The sequence below is a fragment of the Haliotis cracherodii genome, unplaced genomic scaffold (assembly GCF_022045235.1).
Source record: "Haliotis cracherodii isolate W230 unplaced genomic scaffold, xgHalCrac1.p SCAF_6, whole genome shotgun sequence".
In the NCBI taxonomy this organism is placed as follows: domain Eukaryota; kingdom Metazoa; phylum Mollusca; class Gastropoda; order Lepetellida; family Haliotidae; genus Haliotis; species Haliotis cracherodii.
The window spans coordinates 61008163-61023241 of record NW_027266319.1 but is presented as its reverse complement, the minus strand read 5'-3'; the positions used below and the strand labels follow the sequence as shown (position 1 = coordinate 61023241).

General features: G+C 39.2%; 1 protein-coding gene across 1 annotated transcript; it reads left to right on the top strand.

Moving 5' to 3' along the window:
- Positions 1-1333: 1333 nt before the first annotated feature.
- Positions 1334-13766, top strand: LOC139445844 (steroid 17-alpha-hydroxylase/17,20 lyase-like). Its single transcript, XM_071227074.1, has 11 exons — positions 1334-1447; positions 1585-1760; positions 5124-5201; positions 5641-5739; positions 6373-6466; positions 6840-6998; positions 8438-8646; positions 9000-9128; positions 9950-10054; positions 11159-11293; positions 11793-13766. Exons 2-11 carry the CDS (start codon positions 1604-1606, stop codon positions 12137-12139), a joined length of 1512 nt encoding a protein of 503 aa, XP_071083175.1. The 5' UTR covers positions 1334-1447; positions 1585-1603; the 3' UTR covers positions 12140-13766.
- The last annotated feature ends 1313 nt before the right edge of the window (positions 13767-15079 follow it).

Below are 15079 nucleotides of genomic sequence, written 5' to 3'. Positions count from 1 at the left end.
GTGGTTGGTTGGATAGTTTGTTGTTTTACGCCGCACTCAACATTATTCAAGCCATATGACGGCGGTCTGTAAATAATCAAGTCTGGACCAGACAACCCAGTGATTGACATCGTGAGCATCGATCTACGGAATTGGGATCGATGACATGCTTCAACCAAGTCAGCGTGCCTAACCACCCGATCCGTTAGTCGCCTCTTACGACAAGCACAGTCGCCTTTTACAGCAAGTATGGGTTGCTGAAGACCTATTCTACCCCGGGTCTTCACGGGTCCACCTTTGATGACAAAAATGGGTTGCTGAAGACCTATTCTACGTCGGATCTTCACGGGTCCACATTTTACGGCAAGCATGGGTTGCTGAAGACCTATTCTACCCCGGATCTTCACGGGTCTACAAAGTAATAGTTACTGGCTAGTGAGTACTAAAATACCAAACATATTCACTTACCGAAAGGAACACGACCAGTACATCCACTACTCTCAAACAAAGCATGATATACCCCAGCTTTAAAATCTCAAACACCATTCATAACTCATCTGTCCAAATAGTTCCCAGAAAACGGGAGAGTGAAAGTGAATGTTGTTTTACGTCAGTCAGAAATTCTCAAACAATTCACGGCAGCTTTTTCAGTCTCTGCAAAATTGTTTGAGAGTCATTACTTAGAAGTTGACAGGTGACACAAAGTATGGATAGCAACTTCTTAAATTTCTGACGTGTTGGTATAGATCCTTATGCCGTTGTCGCTGAAGACCCGGGTTCGATTCCCGACATGTGTGAAGCACATTTCTGGTGTCCCCCGTCGTGATATTGCTGGAATATTGCTAAAAGCATCATAAAACCATACTCACTCACTCACTTATACCGCTGTCAAGCAAGACTATACACCGGTATAAGGATCCATACCGAAACGTCGCCTTTAACGTTAATTAAAGAAGTTTTTGAGTCTACTTTGAAACCACCACTTGATTGTAAAATGACCTTGGATCAGCCAGACACACACTGTAACTACTGTAGTAGAGTCGGATGCTATTATTGGTACTATATTCTACCCGTAATGACCACGTTTAATTTAAGCACTGCCCCCAAATGGCATCTGAACATGTTTCGTGATAAGAAACGTACTGATCCTTCCTCCTCCTTCTGTTATGACTGTCCTGTTTAGCTGCGGCGTAAATAGGGCAACGCCTCGTTCGCTGGGCAAATATCATGCTCTTTGTGAGCTAACTATGTGCTCTGTGCTTCCTCTGTTCGCTGGACTAGGTATTCAATATCACAGGCAGGGGACATCTGCGCAAATGTAGGTCATAAAACTTCGTGTTCCCCAGCGATAACATTCAGGTCAGTGCATGGAGCAAGCAGACGTCGGTATTGCACAATACCTACCTCTCGTATAAAGTCACATCCACTTCAGCTCGTTCAGTCTATTCACTGTTACGTACACACCAAGGTAGGTATTTGGTCATGTGCTGAACACATCCTACGTGTCTTGAATAGCCACCATTGATTTGTTGGGTTTAGAAAATGTACCATGTATGTTTCTTATAATTAAAGCATGTTATCACTTAACACTTCACTCTGTTTCAGGATATTCTAAGCAGGGACGATGTTTGAGTGTTTAATGCAGTTGCGGCCACAGTCTGTGGTAACCCAGGCTCTTGTTGTTGGGGCTGTGGTTGGTGTGATCGCCTATAACCTCTTCAAGAAACGATACAACTTGCCACCCGGACCCAAAGGATGGCCATTAATAGGAAACCTTTTAGGTAATTGACTCTCATATGTATGTATTATCTGTTTGAAGTAAGTCATGTATTTATCCATATCCAATGAGTGACGTGAATCATATTTTGTTTCTCAATATGTCTATTACGTTAAAGGTTTAAAGTCGGTACTTTAGGGATCTTGACATTATTAAATTATACATATAAATTGTTAATAATCACCATGTTATATCTTTCATATTAATCCAATTATATATGTTCTATCCTGCAAAGTTGATATCTTTGTTTGTATATATTTGATTGGATAACCACGTCCTCGCAAAGATAGCCAGCGAAAATCTTAATGAAATAATCACAAATCGCAAATCGATATATGCCTCTTACTAGAACGCTGTAACTATTTCCTTGTAATTCCTACCCGTAACCACCACCCTGTAATTACTACCCTGCAACTACAATCCTGTAACTACCCGTAATTATTACCTTGTAACTTCAACCCCGTAACTACAACCCTGTAATTATTACCTTGTAACTACCGCCCTGAAATTATTACCTTGTAACTATGACCCCGTAACTATAACCCCGTAACTACCGCCCTGTAATTATTACCTTGTAACTACTACAACCCCGTAATTCCCACCCTGTAATTTCTACCCTGCAACTACAATCCTGTAACTACAACTACAACCGTGTTACCACTACCCTGTAACAAAATCCATGAACTACCACCCTATAACTACAACCCCTTACTAAAATCCTGTAATTACAAACCCCAAACTACAACCCTGTAATTACAACCCCGTAATTATTACTACCCTATACCTCTAACCCCCTAACTAAATCTTGTGATTACAAACCTCGAACTACAACCCTGCAGCTAATACCCTGTAACAAAAATCCTTTAACTACTCGAGTGTATGAATCTAGCCCTGTAACTACCCTGAAGCTACAACCTTGTAACAACTTCCCTATAACTACTTCCACTGACTACCACTCTGTAACTAATTAACTATACTGAACCGCAAAAGAAACGTCACCATAAGACACATTGCATAAACAAATGTCATTTAAATATCTGGGTATTTTTTGTCAAAGTTGAGATGCAGAGCAGATGACAATAAAACCGATCGCCCAAACGCCATGATAATCCGATGCACGTGAGTTCCGTGCAAATTGAAATGCACATGCGTTCCCCCATTTCTTGCCCTATAAAAATCCACCCAGATCGGGTGGACAAACCGCCCGGCAAGTTGCCAATGCATTTCAAGCCAACGTAAGGACCAAGACCACCAACACTACAGATGACCGACCAGGTAACGGAAGACCAAGGGTCACCACCCGACGTCAGGATCGTCAGATTGCGCGACAGCATCTTCAAGATCGCTTTGTTGCTGCTGCGGAAACTGTTCGACAGACCATGGGGACACACCAGCGACACATTGGTGTGGAGGCCGTGCGTCGACGATTGACGAGCAGACACCTCCACTGTCACAGGCCACACCGAGGACCAATTCTGACACCACGTCATCGCCGGGACCGTCTTCAGTGGCACCATGGCGCCAGCAGCAGTGGAAAAGAGTCCTCTTCTCAGACGAGAGCCATTACTGTATCACAACAAAAATGTGATGCCATTTTCTCAGAGGCTAGTGTTGTGTTTCACCTTAAGAACATTTGACAATTTAATTTCAACCATGATGATCATTTGCCAAGTTTCATCATTTAATATGTCTCAAAGTATGTTTACAGTGTTTAGACAAATATGGTTTCTCATATATCTATCCATGGTGACGTTTCTTTTGCGCTCCAGTATACTATAAGGGTAACGCTATTTTTCAGGGCATTATCATTTGCAGAAGCCCGAGGTCTTCCATTCAAAAGACCGAGGGCTTCTGCAAATGATAATGCCCTGGAAACTAGCGTTACCCTTGTTACAGCTAAAATGGATTTGTTATCCAATATAAATAAACAACAATATCGGCTTTGAAACGTTTACTGCAATCAACACACAAGAAATGTCACTGACCCACTTTAACAAAATATGGAAACGTCATAGAACAAACCAGATGACGTCACTATTAAACGTGACGTCATCTATTCCTATCCCTATGACGTAACCTAACAACGTGCGTGATAATGGCCCGTCGTCAAGCAATATGAGAGCATTATCAAGTGACAGTGGCCCGCTCATTTCTTATAAAATGCAGGCGGTTTAATGATAATTCTATCCATTTTAGCTATAATACCCTGTAATCATTACCCTGCAACTACAGCCGTTTTACCGCTACCATGTTACTCCTTCAATTTAACTACCTGGTAACTACCCTGTATCTACCACCCTGTAACTACTACCCTGCACCTACCACCCTGTAACTACTACCCTCTATCTACCGCCCTGTATCTACCACCCTGTAAGTACTACCCTGTATCTACCACCCTGTAACTACTACCCTGTATCTACCACCCTGTAAGTACTACCCTGTATCTACCACCCTGTAAGTACTACCCTGTAACTACTGCCCTGTAACAACCATCCTGTAACTACCATCCTGTATCTACCATCCTGTAACTACTATCCTGTAACAACCAGCCTGTAACTACCATCCTGTATCTACCATCCTGTAACTACTACCCTGTAACTACTACCCTGTAACTACTACCCTGTAACAACCACCCTGTAACTACTACCATGTATCTACCAACCTGTAACTACTACCCTGTAACAACCACTCTGTAACTACTACCCTGTAACAACCACCCTGTAACTACTACCCCGTAACAACCACCAAATATCTACCGCATAAGTAAAGTCCTTTAATTACAAACCTCAAACTACAACCCCGCGGCTAATACCCTGTAACTAGAACCCCGAACTACTAGACTGTATGAAACTAGCCCTGAATTGTCCTGTTACCATTACCCTGAAACTACTACATTGAACGTTCAACCATTTTGCAGCATTTTATTATACATGTTCACAATTTGAGATCAAATCTCAGCGAACCATGATTATTAAATATTCACATCTAACCGAGGTGATTCTGTACTTTATTTGATATTAAAACTCATTTTTTGTTAATGATTTACCTGATTTAAGAAAAATACCCATGATTAGCGATCTCGTTAATAAAAACGAATTTTAGTGCTAAAATACCAAAACACACTTTGCCTGTCATGTCATATCAAAACAAAGGTTATGATTTCAAATCTGACATCCTTAAGGAGAGACGCAACTCAAACAGGTCATCAAAATATGAAATAATTCATCAATTTACAATGTCAACAAATAAAGGACATGTCACTGAACTTTGTGCCATGTGCGTCCTTATGGAAGTGCAGTAATCGTGAACACGACGTTGAACCCCATTTTACACCACTTCACATTTGGATGGTTCTTATTTTCTCCAGCCATACGAGGAGGTCTCCTGTTCCGAAAATTCCGTGATTGGAGCAAAACGTATGGTCCAGTTATGAAGATTCAGATAGGTAAGGTTGCCTGATTCACGCTGCAGCCGATGTGCACCGAGGACATTTCTAAGTTTAGGGCATCAGTGACCAATATTAAATCTAATGCAATTTCCTATTTTGTCTTGTACTATGTGATTTTTTCATGTGAACAATTTCCTTGTCTTTTGACTGCATATGTTTGTGACGGGTGTCACCTGTGGGGCAGGACAAGCTCAACTTTTCGAAAACACTACTTAATAGGGATTCATATACACATGCTTCTGATATAGTACAGTCGTATAGTGGACTCCTGTGATGGTCATTCTTGATTTGGGTTGTGTGCATTGGGTGGTTTCCAACGAGTATTGGATCAGTAACACTGTCCCCCATAGTTAACACATATATGCATATCTATTTCCCGAAAAGAAGAGACATATTTTCATTTTCAAATATAGAAGTGGACATAATGATTTTACAGGCAATCGACTTGCAATTGTTCTGAGTCGAATTGATGTTGTAACGGAAGCTCTCCTTACACGACAAGCGGACTTAGCAGGAAGGCCCGATACATTTGTTGGTAAGATGTAACGTTATTCAATTCAAAAGGTGTCCACCAACATACTTAAAACAAAGACATTACAATTTTTATTCGCATCCAAATATTGAACTTTCAAATTGAGATATTTGAGTGACCACTACATTACACTTGAATATTAACGAAAGGGACTTTGAAATCGGTGTAAGTAAATGCCATTAATAATCATTTGAAACCTCACCCTAAAGTGCATGGTTTCAAATCAAAATAGAATGTGTCTAAGCTACAGTGGGACTACATTAAACTATACAAAAACCAGTAGGTTTTTTTCCTAATTATTATGTGCTTCGTGCTTGTTTTATTGGTTTCATTGTTTTCGAAATGATACCTCACAAAATGATAAAGATATTGTAAATCAGGAAATCCAACACCTCACACAAATGAGTATCTAAATATTTCTATCCAGAGTTATTTGTAGTCTTCTGTAATTGACCACACCCTTTAAAAAGTGCAACAACGTCAGGTTTAAAGACCCCTATTCTTTAGAGAATAGAATTCCTCTTTCATTTTATCATGAGTGGTAGTTGTGTAAAGCAAGGAAATGTTTTCAACTTGAGCAAATGTTACTGTAGCTGTGCATATATTTAGTCAATTAACACTCTGTATGTGTCATAGCAACAACAATAAGCGAGGGAGGAAAAGACATTGTCCAAGGATCGTACGGCCCCACATGGAAGATGCACAGGAAAATTGCATCCAAAGCTCTCAGGTAAAATGTGACTTATTATGTAAAATTTACGTGTAATCGTTAAGATGCCAAATAAGATACCTTTCTACAAACTTGAATTGTAACTTACAAACAACTGCTTATTCTGTTTAGAAGTTATACAAAAACTGAAATATTTGAAGTCATCCTACAGGAAAATTTAAGAACGCATAAAACGCATGTTTTAATAGATAATATAGTCTGTAAAATGTTAAAAGTGTTTTAAACTGATTTGAAATGAGCTGGAACACTATCATTCAATACTGGGACCATGGTCCAGGGAATCAGTTTTTGTAAAATGAAAAATCTGTCGGAGCTAAATTTAAAAAAAAATTAATATAGTTTTTTGTAAAGTATTATTTAATTTATGTATCAGGCACTATCTAATGGGAGAGAAACTCAGCTTGAAAGTGTCGCAATCTCTCAAAACCTCTACAAAGCTGATGAGTAAGGAACCAGGTGCCTTTGATCCTTTCCCCTACCTTTCACTCGGGATCTCCAACATGATGACAGGAATGTTGTTCAATAAAACCAGGTAATTATGTTTGCTGTGTTTTTAAAAATATGCATGTTTTTTATACAAAAAGTAACATTGTTGTTTGCGATATTTGAAAATTCAGTCGGAACATAACCTTTTCATTTCCCTGTACTTGTTTTAAATTTGTTTCAACTTTTACTATGAGAATATGGATAGGTCGATACCGATGCAAGATAATTCTCTCACCTTACACAGTCTGTTCCTTGGTCATTTCTTTGAAAATGTTAAATGTGTCTCAAAGACACTCCCGAGAATTCTTGGTGATGCAGTAAACAGGACAATTACTAAACTTTCCCTCATGTATTTAAATTTACTGGTTTTACTGAACACACCAATTAACTCTCCTCTGCAATACATTCATGTGTTCACATATCTTTTTACGTCAGTAAATATAGAATACTAAACGAGCTCCCGTGTAATACCAATTTTATGAAACGAGTGAATAGTTCTGGTATCTGACGAGCGAAAGCGAGTCAGATACCACAACTATTCACGAGTTTCATAAAATTGGTTTTACACGAGAGCGAGTTTAGTATTTTATTTATTACTTGTCATTTATAATGTTTTTAGAATTATACTGTTGAGTGTAAATAGGCTGACACCTACACGATCCTAATGGCATAATCCAATTGAGTTTAACAGAATAATACTTCAAACACGTCAAAAGTTGAAACGTATGAATTTAATATCATACAATGGTCCACCTTTAGGATTCAGGCGTTCGTCCCACAAACGTATCGTAGCGCTAAGGCTATCACAACTCACATAATTTAACTTAGACCAACGACTGTCGTTGCGCTACCGCACGATCGCCTTGTGGAACGGGGCCTTGCACCTCAAAGTTTACATTGACGTCACAATACCCGATGACGTAATTTGTGGAATTTTGTTGCACGATCCATCGGCGAAACAATGCCATGTGACGTCAGCCTAGCAACAAGGTTGCTGGGGTCATCGAGTGTGCATAAGCTCCTCCCAGTGATCTATCATCTCCACATACAATGTCGTTGAATACGCCAGGGGATGTTGAGAGCTTTCAATATTTGTTCGTGAAACGTGTTCCGAGAGTACATAAGCACGCGTTTTGGTATTACACAATGTGTAATAAAGCTGTATGTTTATTAAACGGGTGATCTCTTCACGGGCAAGTAATAAAGTAGATTATGGAACATCATTTGATTAAGTTATATGTATAACAGAATAACCCTTGGGTTTGGTCGTTTTGACATGTATGACATGATCTTCTATTTAGTCACACAGAGTTGCGTCCCTTAGACGTGCCAGATACCTATGATCATTGTTTACAAATTCCACATTCGCCCTGAGTATTTTGCTAAGATTCTCACCATCATACACATGCTCGTAGGTTTCATCAAAGCGTCAACTAAAATACCATTTAAAGCGGCAAACTCATCCAGAGTTCTATTAAATTTTAGCCAAACTACAGACTCTGAATACTATAAGGAGTACGTCGTCGGCATAGACAACATGATGAAAGATTTTGGAGACGGTTTTCTAGAAGATGCCATTCCCCTGCTTCAACTGTGCCCAACGCCTAGATTCAGGCGTGTTATGCGACTCTCTGCTCAAATGACAGATGCAATCAGGAAAGAAATCGCAGCCCACAGAAAAACGTTCAACCAAGGTAAATACATCTAAGAGTGTAGGTTCGATGATACTACAATTATATAATAGCCAATACCGAGTCACTCTGGAACCCCATTATAAACATTTTTGCACAACAAGATGTTGAATTTGATGAAAACAGAACAAATATACATGGACATCATTGTTTCATTTGAGTTGAGACCATGGATTATCAATAGATATGTTCAGTCAATTTCCAGATGACTGGTCATGTTTATGATTAAATAGAAACGCCATTCAAAAGCATAATCTGCGGACATTGTTGGCTGATGCATAATGATTTCCTGGAAAAGTACGCTTACTCGAATATAGACTAAGTCACAGGCTGACTGATTGCTGGAACTATTACAGGTGAGATGCGGGACTTCACAGATGGTTTGATACTGGCTCAGCAAGAGGCAGAAGAAGGGGATGACCCGATCCTCATGTCACAGATAACGAACACACACATGGTCATGACAATCTTTGACTTAGTTTTCGGTGAGTCGTCGAGTTTGTGCAAGAGTGAGACGTTAGCAAACAAGGAAAGTTTATTTAGTCATGTTACTACAGCAAATAGTAAATGTTATTATAACCATCAAAAGACAATGGTTACTGGCTGAGAACATGGCATACACCATATATGGCAACACCATGTGAAGATAAGTCCATGGTTCCGACCTCTTTATATGTACAGTAATACATGGTTATAATGCCCCTGGATATGATGCCACCCTGGTTATTTTTCAGAACGGATTTCTGCAGTGCAAGATTCCCTGTTATAATGTCACCCCATTATAAGGCCAATTCCAATGTTGTTAGGGGGTAGCAGAACAAACGTTCCAATTCCCTGGTTAAAACGCAATATTTTTATCATATTAACAAGGAAATTGGCAATGTAGTTCATCATTTGGAGAAAATTCCCTGTCCTAAATCAACAAACTAAATGCATTGATCTCAGTTGTTTTCTCAGTTTGTCAAGAAGTTCATACCTAATTAACAACTGGAACAGACACCACTCACGAATCAGTGGGATTTCTCCTTGTGATAGATGGGAATGAAAATGTAAATTATCTACCTTCAGACACAGATACCTCTACATTAGCAAGTGTTCACCGATGAAAGCAGTCTTTCTGAACAGACATAACACACGATACAGTAGGACTAATCTTGTCATAGAAGGTCTTGACTCACGTTCTTGTTACACACAATTCTCGCCGTTAAGTTACAGAAAACGTATCACACCCACATATGCTTCCTTTTGCATTGCTGTGGTAGAGACATATATTAATTTAATTTGGTTAATTTATCTAACATTTCAGCTGGTACAGACACATCCAGGGGCACTCTCCGCTGGTGTCTCCTGGCGATGGCTCTCCATCCTGACATTCAAAAGAAAGTTCAGAAAGAGGTGGACTCTGTTATCGGTGCGTTTTAGGAAAGGCAGTTGCACTATTTCCAAAACTAGAAACCTGTTTAATATCTTTTCATGATGCTTCTTAAAATAAATATTGTAGCTGGCTCCGTACGAGTCGAGTCAACGTGATATTTAATGGCATGTTTACATACGAGGGTTGACTGATAACTTCTGAGCCTCACATAGAAATAATATAAAACACCAGAAAAAAATCAGTCTTGATCATCCGCCAAGTAAGGAATGACGTTGAAAAATAAATCATTTTAATGTCGTTAGGTCAAGTCTTTCTATGTTAGCCTCAGAACTTATTGATCAGTCCTCGTTTCACATCTAATATAATAACGGCATCAAACATACAGTACTTATTAAAGGTTTGGACAGGACAGTTGGCACATTGTCTTGACATTAATTGAAAATTCAATTTTAATGCACCTCCGGAATTCTAAGAGTGAGTGAGTGAGTATGGTTTTACGCCGCTTTTAGCAATATTCCAGCAATATCACGGCGGGTGACACCAGAAATGGGCTTCACACATTGTACCCGTGTCGGGAATCGAACCCGGGTCTTCAGCGTGACGAGCGAATGCTTTAACCACTAGGCTACCCGACCGCCCCGGAATTCTAAGAATGCATATACTGAAAGAAATATTTAACATAACAGCTGAAGTGTACACCATACCTACATATATAAAAAGGAATATGTACGGCTCAGTAAACCAAAGAAGAACATGATGAGACTGAAAATGATGTGTGCATAAGAGTTCTTCAAATACTGTCAGATATGTATGATCAGTTTCTTGCCAATGGCGAAGAGGGGTTTGATGAAGGACACTGTGCAATATCCGATACACACAGAAAAATTCACCGACGCTACATGGGATGAATAAAAATAGCTGTCTGCCACATCCTTTCTTGATTCAGAAAATGTTGAAGATGGCATTATTCTACATGTGCATACATATTGAACATGTGGTGCCATGGTGCCTTCAAATTTCTTTCAAGTTCAAATGATAGGAAATTAATATGTCAGGGACAGTCACGCTATAACCAACAGGGGGGCATTGAGGGGAATATTGTCGATGTTTCCTTGATGATGGTATTTGCTATGCTTACAGATCCTGATCTGAACGTCCACGTTTCGGACAGGGACAGACTGCCATACACAGATGCAGTGATACACGAGGTCATGAGGATGAGGACAGTGGTTCCATTAGGCGTTCCTCATTCCGCCCTTCGTGATACCACAGTTGGTAGGTATTACAGCATGTTGCACAAAACACTTGATACTATTGATCATAGTATTTGATGAAAGTAAGATTTCGGATTAAATAGTTGAGATGCATTTGGCTGTGTCACGTATCCACGTGTATGGTGAGTATGACAGTGTGAGGATTTTGTCTGTTGGCAAGATTGTTACAACAGTGTTGATGAGTGGACATGTTATTGATGAAGAATAGGACTGACGATAGCATCAGAGAAAAGTAATTTCTTCATACCAGTGAGGTTTCTTAATGGAAGAGGGTGTTAATATGGATGGTGATGTGTTGATGTGTAAGAGTTGTGTTTCTTTTAAAAGTATTCAATCAAATACGTCTCTCATTTTTTAGTAACTTTATTATGTTTTATTTTGGCATCTATACTTAAAAAGCTTGTCTGCTCTTGGGTCGTGGATAAATGTTTGCTGCGGCTACATGTATCTCGTGCGCCTACGGCATCATGGATGGCGTTTTGATGCTTCTGTCATTCCAGGTGGATACGATGTTCCCAAGGGAACAATGGTGATGATCAACCACGACGCTTTGCACTTTGATCCTGACCAATGGGAGGACGTCAATACGTTCAAACCTGAACGATTCCTAGACTCGGAGGGGAAGATGGGACCCAAGCCAGAAAGCTGGCTTCCATTCTCTGCCGGAAGGAGAGTTTGTCTCGGCGAGACTGTCGCCAAACCCGAGATCCACCTCTTTCTCGCTGGAATCCTGAGAGTATTCACCATTTCACTTGCCCCAGGAACACAGCACGACTTTGAGCCACGGAGTTCGGGGTTGGTTAATAGTCCAGGGACATACAAAATTGTGGTGAAATCGAGAGTATAAATCAGTGCTTTGGATTTAATGCCATTTTGAACAGGGTTTCATTTTTAATACGGAATAAGATCCCCAGGTGACTAATATATATATATATGGAACATGTATCTGGACAATCATGTTAATAGACCCCTAAAATGGTGTTTAGGTAGTTTTTCTTTGTTCAATTTATGTCTTAATTATTTTTAATTTTAATTGTTACCATAATTACAAAGGTTTTTGGTCTGAAAACAGTTGTCAAAAGTGACACCTTAAGGAAAACCGATCATTTCATATTGTGTATGTGGGTGGGGTGATGTTACATCATTTCATAAAATATAAAAGACATCATTTCTTTCAGAAAATGCTTGATCTGCCTTTGCAATAATTAACATTTTCGCTGGATGTATATAAAAATGCGTTGTCCGGTTTTGTTATTTTCTGCTCCCTTCAGGGAAAAACATTGAAATCTAGAAGCATATGTTTATAGACTATAGACTAGTCTATGAAATCATTGCTTTATAACTATTGTTTTGGGTTTTTTCAAAAGAACATTTCCTCCTCTGCTATTTTGGATTAAAAAAATCTAAGGAATTAGTCATTGTTTAGTTTGATCTTGACTTGCCTAGGATTTTAGTGAAAAGTAATGCATTAACATTGAGTGTTAGTCTATAACCATGTCAGTCTACAGTCTTTCCCAACAACGTGTCCGAACAATGACATTAGATACTGGAGTTTACATGTATCTTCCATTACCCTTTCTGTCCCTCATCTTCACGCTTATTTTAGATTATGTTGATTTTTAATAATAATTAGTTTAGAATGATGGGAAATTGCACTCGCGCGACACAGGGTCAACCTCCGGCTATAAATTTATGCAAGAATGTAGAATATTAATTTTCCTGTCTGATGGTGTAAAATTAACTGCAAATATCAAACTGGTTTAAAAACAGACATTGCTATGCGTTGTCCGAAACTTTGCGTCCAGATACAGGAAATGTCGCCACTTTTTATCTTACATCGATAAAAGTACTGTTCGACGATTTTTGTCATTTAACAGCTTTATGGAAACTGTGTACGAACAAAATACGGCCTAATCTATATACGATATAATTATATATCAAATGGATCTGTATGCTTATGTATAACATTATACATTCAATACGAAAAAACGACGACAGAGAGGTTACACACAAACAAACAAAATGGGGCATAACTCCGCTTTGCACTTGTCAATTTTTTACTGTTGATAAGGAAAATATCGTTTCTTGATGTACTGCTTACGAAGAACAAAACTATTCCAGCTCAAATGTCAATTTTGAAACTGTATATGTTAGAGCTGGGACGTGTAACTCGGGTACCAGGGTCGGGTGGGTACTGAGTAGGAACCGGGTACCCACAGGATTACCGGACCCGTGGCTAGTCACGTGATATATTGTCTAACGACTAAAATTATCTGGAACTCTATGGTTACACTACAAAACATTAATGTTCGCTTTTCCTTCTGACTATGCACCCATTCCTTCTGATTTGTCATATGGATGAATAAAGATAAAACTTATGTCAACTTCAGTGTATGCACTACCAGATTGTTTAATACATGTATCTAAATAGGTTTTGCCAGGACTGTGCTAAAATAGTTCCCAAGCGGACATTTTGAGACATCCCCTGAGACCTACAGTGGGTACGCGGGGGTAGGGTAGGGGGTAGGGTAATGTTAGGGGGGGGGGGGGGGGTACCCGGGTAGTAACTTTGGACTTGTCCCAGCCCTAGCATATATACGTTTAGGTATAACGCAGAGAAATGATGAAATTGTACTGCATAACAAAGGAAGAGACAGCGAAATGGATGGCGCATTTATTCAACACACTTGGACAAGATACGCACCTGTTTAGCATTCATTTTATATAAATCAAATAGCCAAAAGAATATTTCAAAACAAACAAAACGAATCAATATTGGACATGTATTGTTCATTAGGGGGCACGGGTGGCCCAGGCGTCTAAGGCGCCGCGATTCGCTGTGCAGAGTTGCGTCCCTTGGGCACGTCAGAAACCTTTGATTGTGGGTTCGAATCCCGGTTCGTCCCGATTATGTTTCTAGGTTTGTCAGCACCATATGTATGGAGTTATCAGGAAGATCGGACATGGTTCGACCAACGGAGTACATTGCACGCTTTATTTTCATATCTCAAAATTCTTGGAGAAATGAAGTAAACATGTGATAACAAAATTGTAAAAAAGTGATGAACCAAATGATTATATCATACAATACAAGGGGAGTAATTCGAAAATGTATCGTTTGTGCCTAACGCGTATCTGGCGAATTAATAGTCATCACTATTCTGTTAATCAAAACGAACGACATAAATAACAAGAACAAGACAATTACTTCCTAAAATGTGTTCATATATATTTAACAAACATTTTATCCATTTTGTTTGAAGTAATATATTCAGTTTTATTTTTAAAATAGAATGAAATGGCTATTCATTAACCAGTTTATATGTAAATACAATAATGAATATAAAGTGCAGTTTTCCGAGCACAGCGTTCGTCTTCACAAAACTGTTTAGTGTATATTTGTGCGTTATGTATTTTAAATTTTATTCGACTTCAAAGCGAGGGTTCGAGAGCAAGAGAACAAAATAATGCCCCTCTTGGACAGCAATATTCCAGCTACCACATGAGTATACACATGGCAAACGTGCAAACAAGTGATTGATAAAATGAGCAATGATCCAAGGTATCGCCCGATCTTAAATAAGAGGGTTAATGATTGTGCGTGTTTTTTGTTCAGCGTCGCACTCGGGAATATTCCAGCTATGACGATCTCATATAAATCGCGTCTGGATCAGACAATCCAGACAAAGTAGTGATGTATATTATGATGTAAAATGCCACACTATCAACTAAGTCACCGAGCCTGACCACCCTGTCCATTAAGTCGACCATTGTAACCCGAAATCCC

Bases quoted from the DNA above. Each gene is read 5' to 3' on its own strand.
- LOC139445844 (XM_071227074.1), top strand. From the start codon at position 1,604: ATGTTTGAGTGTTTAATGCAGTTGCGGCCACAGTCTGTGGTAACCCAG. The intron at 5,202-5,640 runs GTAAGGTTGCCT...ATGATTTTACAG, and splicing joins AGTTATGAAGATTCAGATAG to GCAATCGACTTGCAATTGTT. The intron at 11,294-11,792 runs GTAGGTATTACA...CTGTCATTCCAG, and splicing joins CCTTCGTGATACCACAGTTG to GTGGATACGATGTTCCCAAG.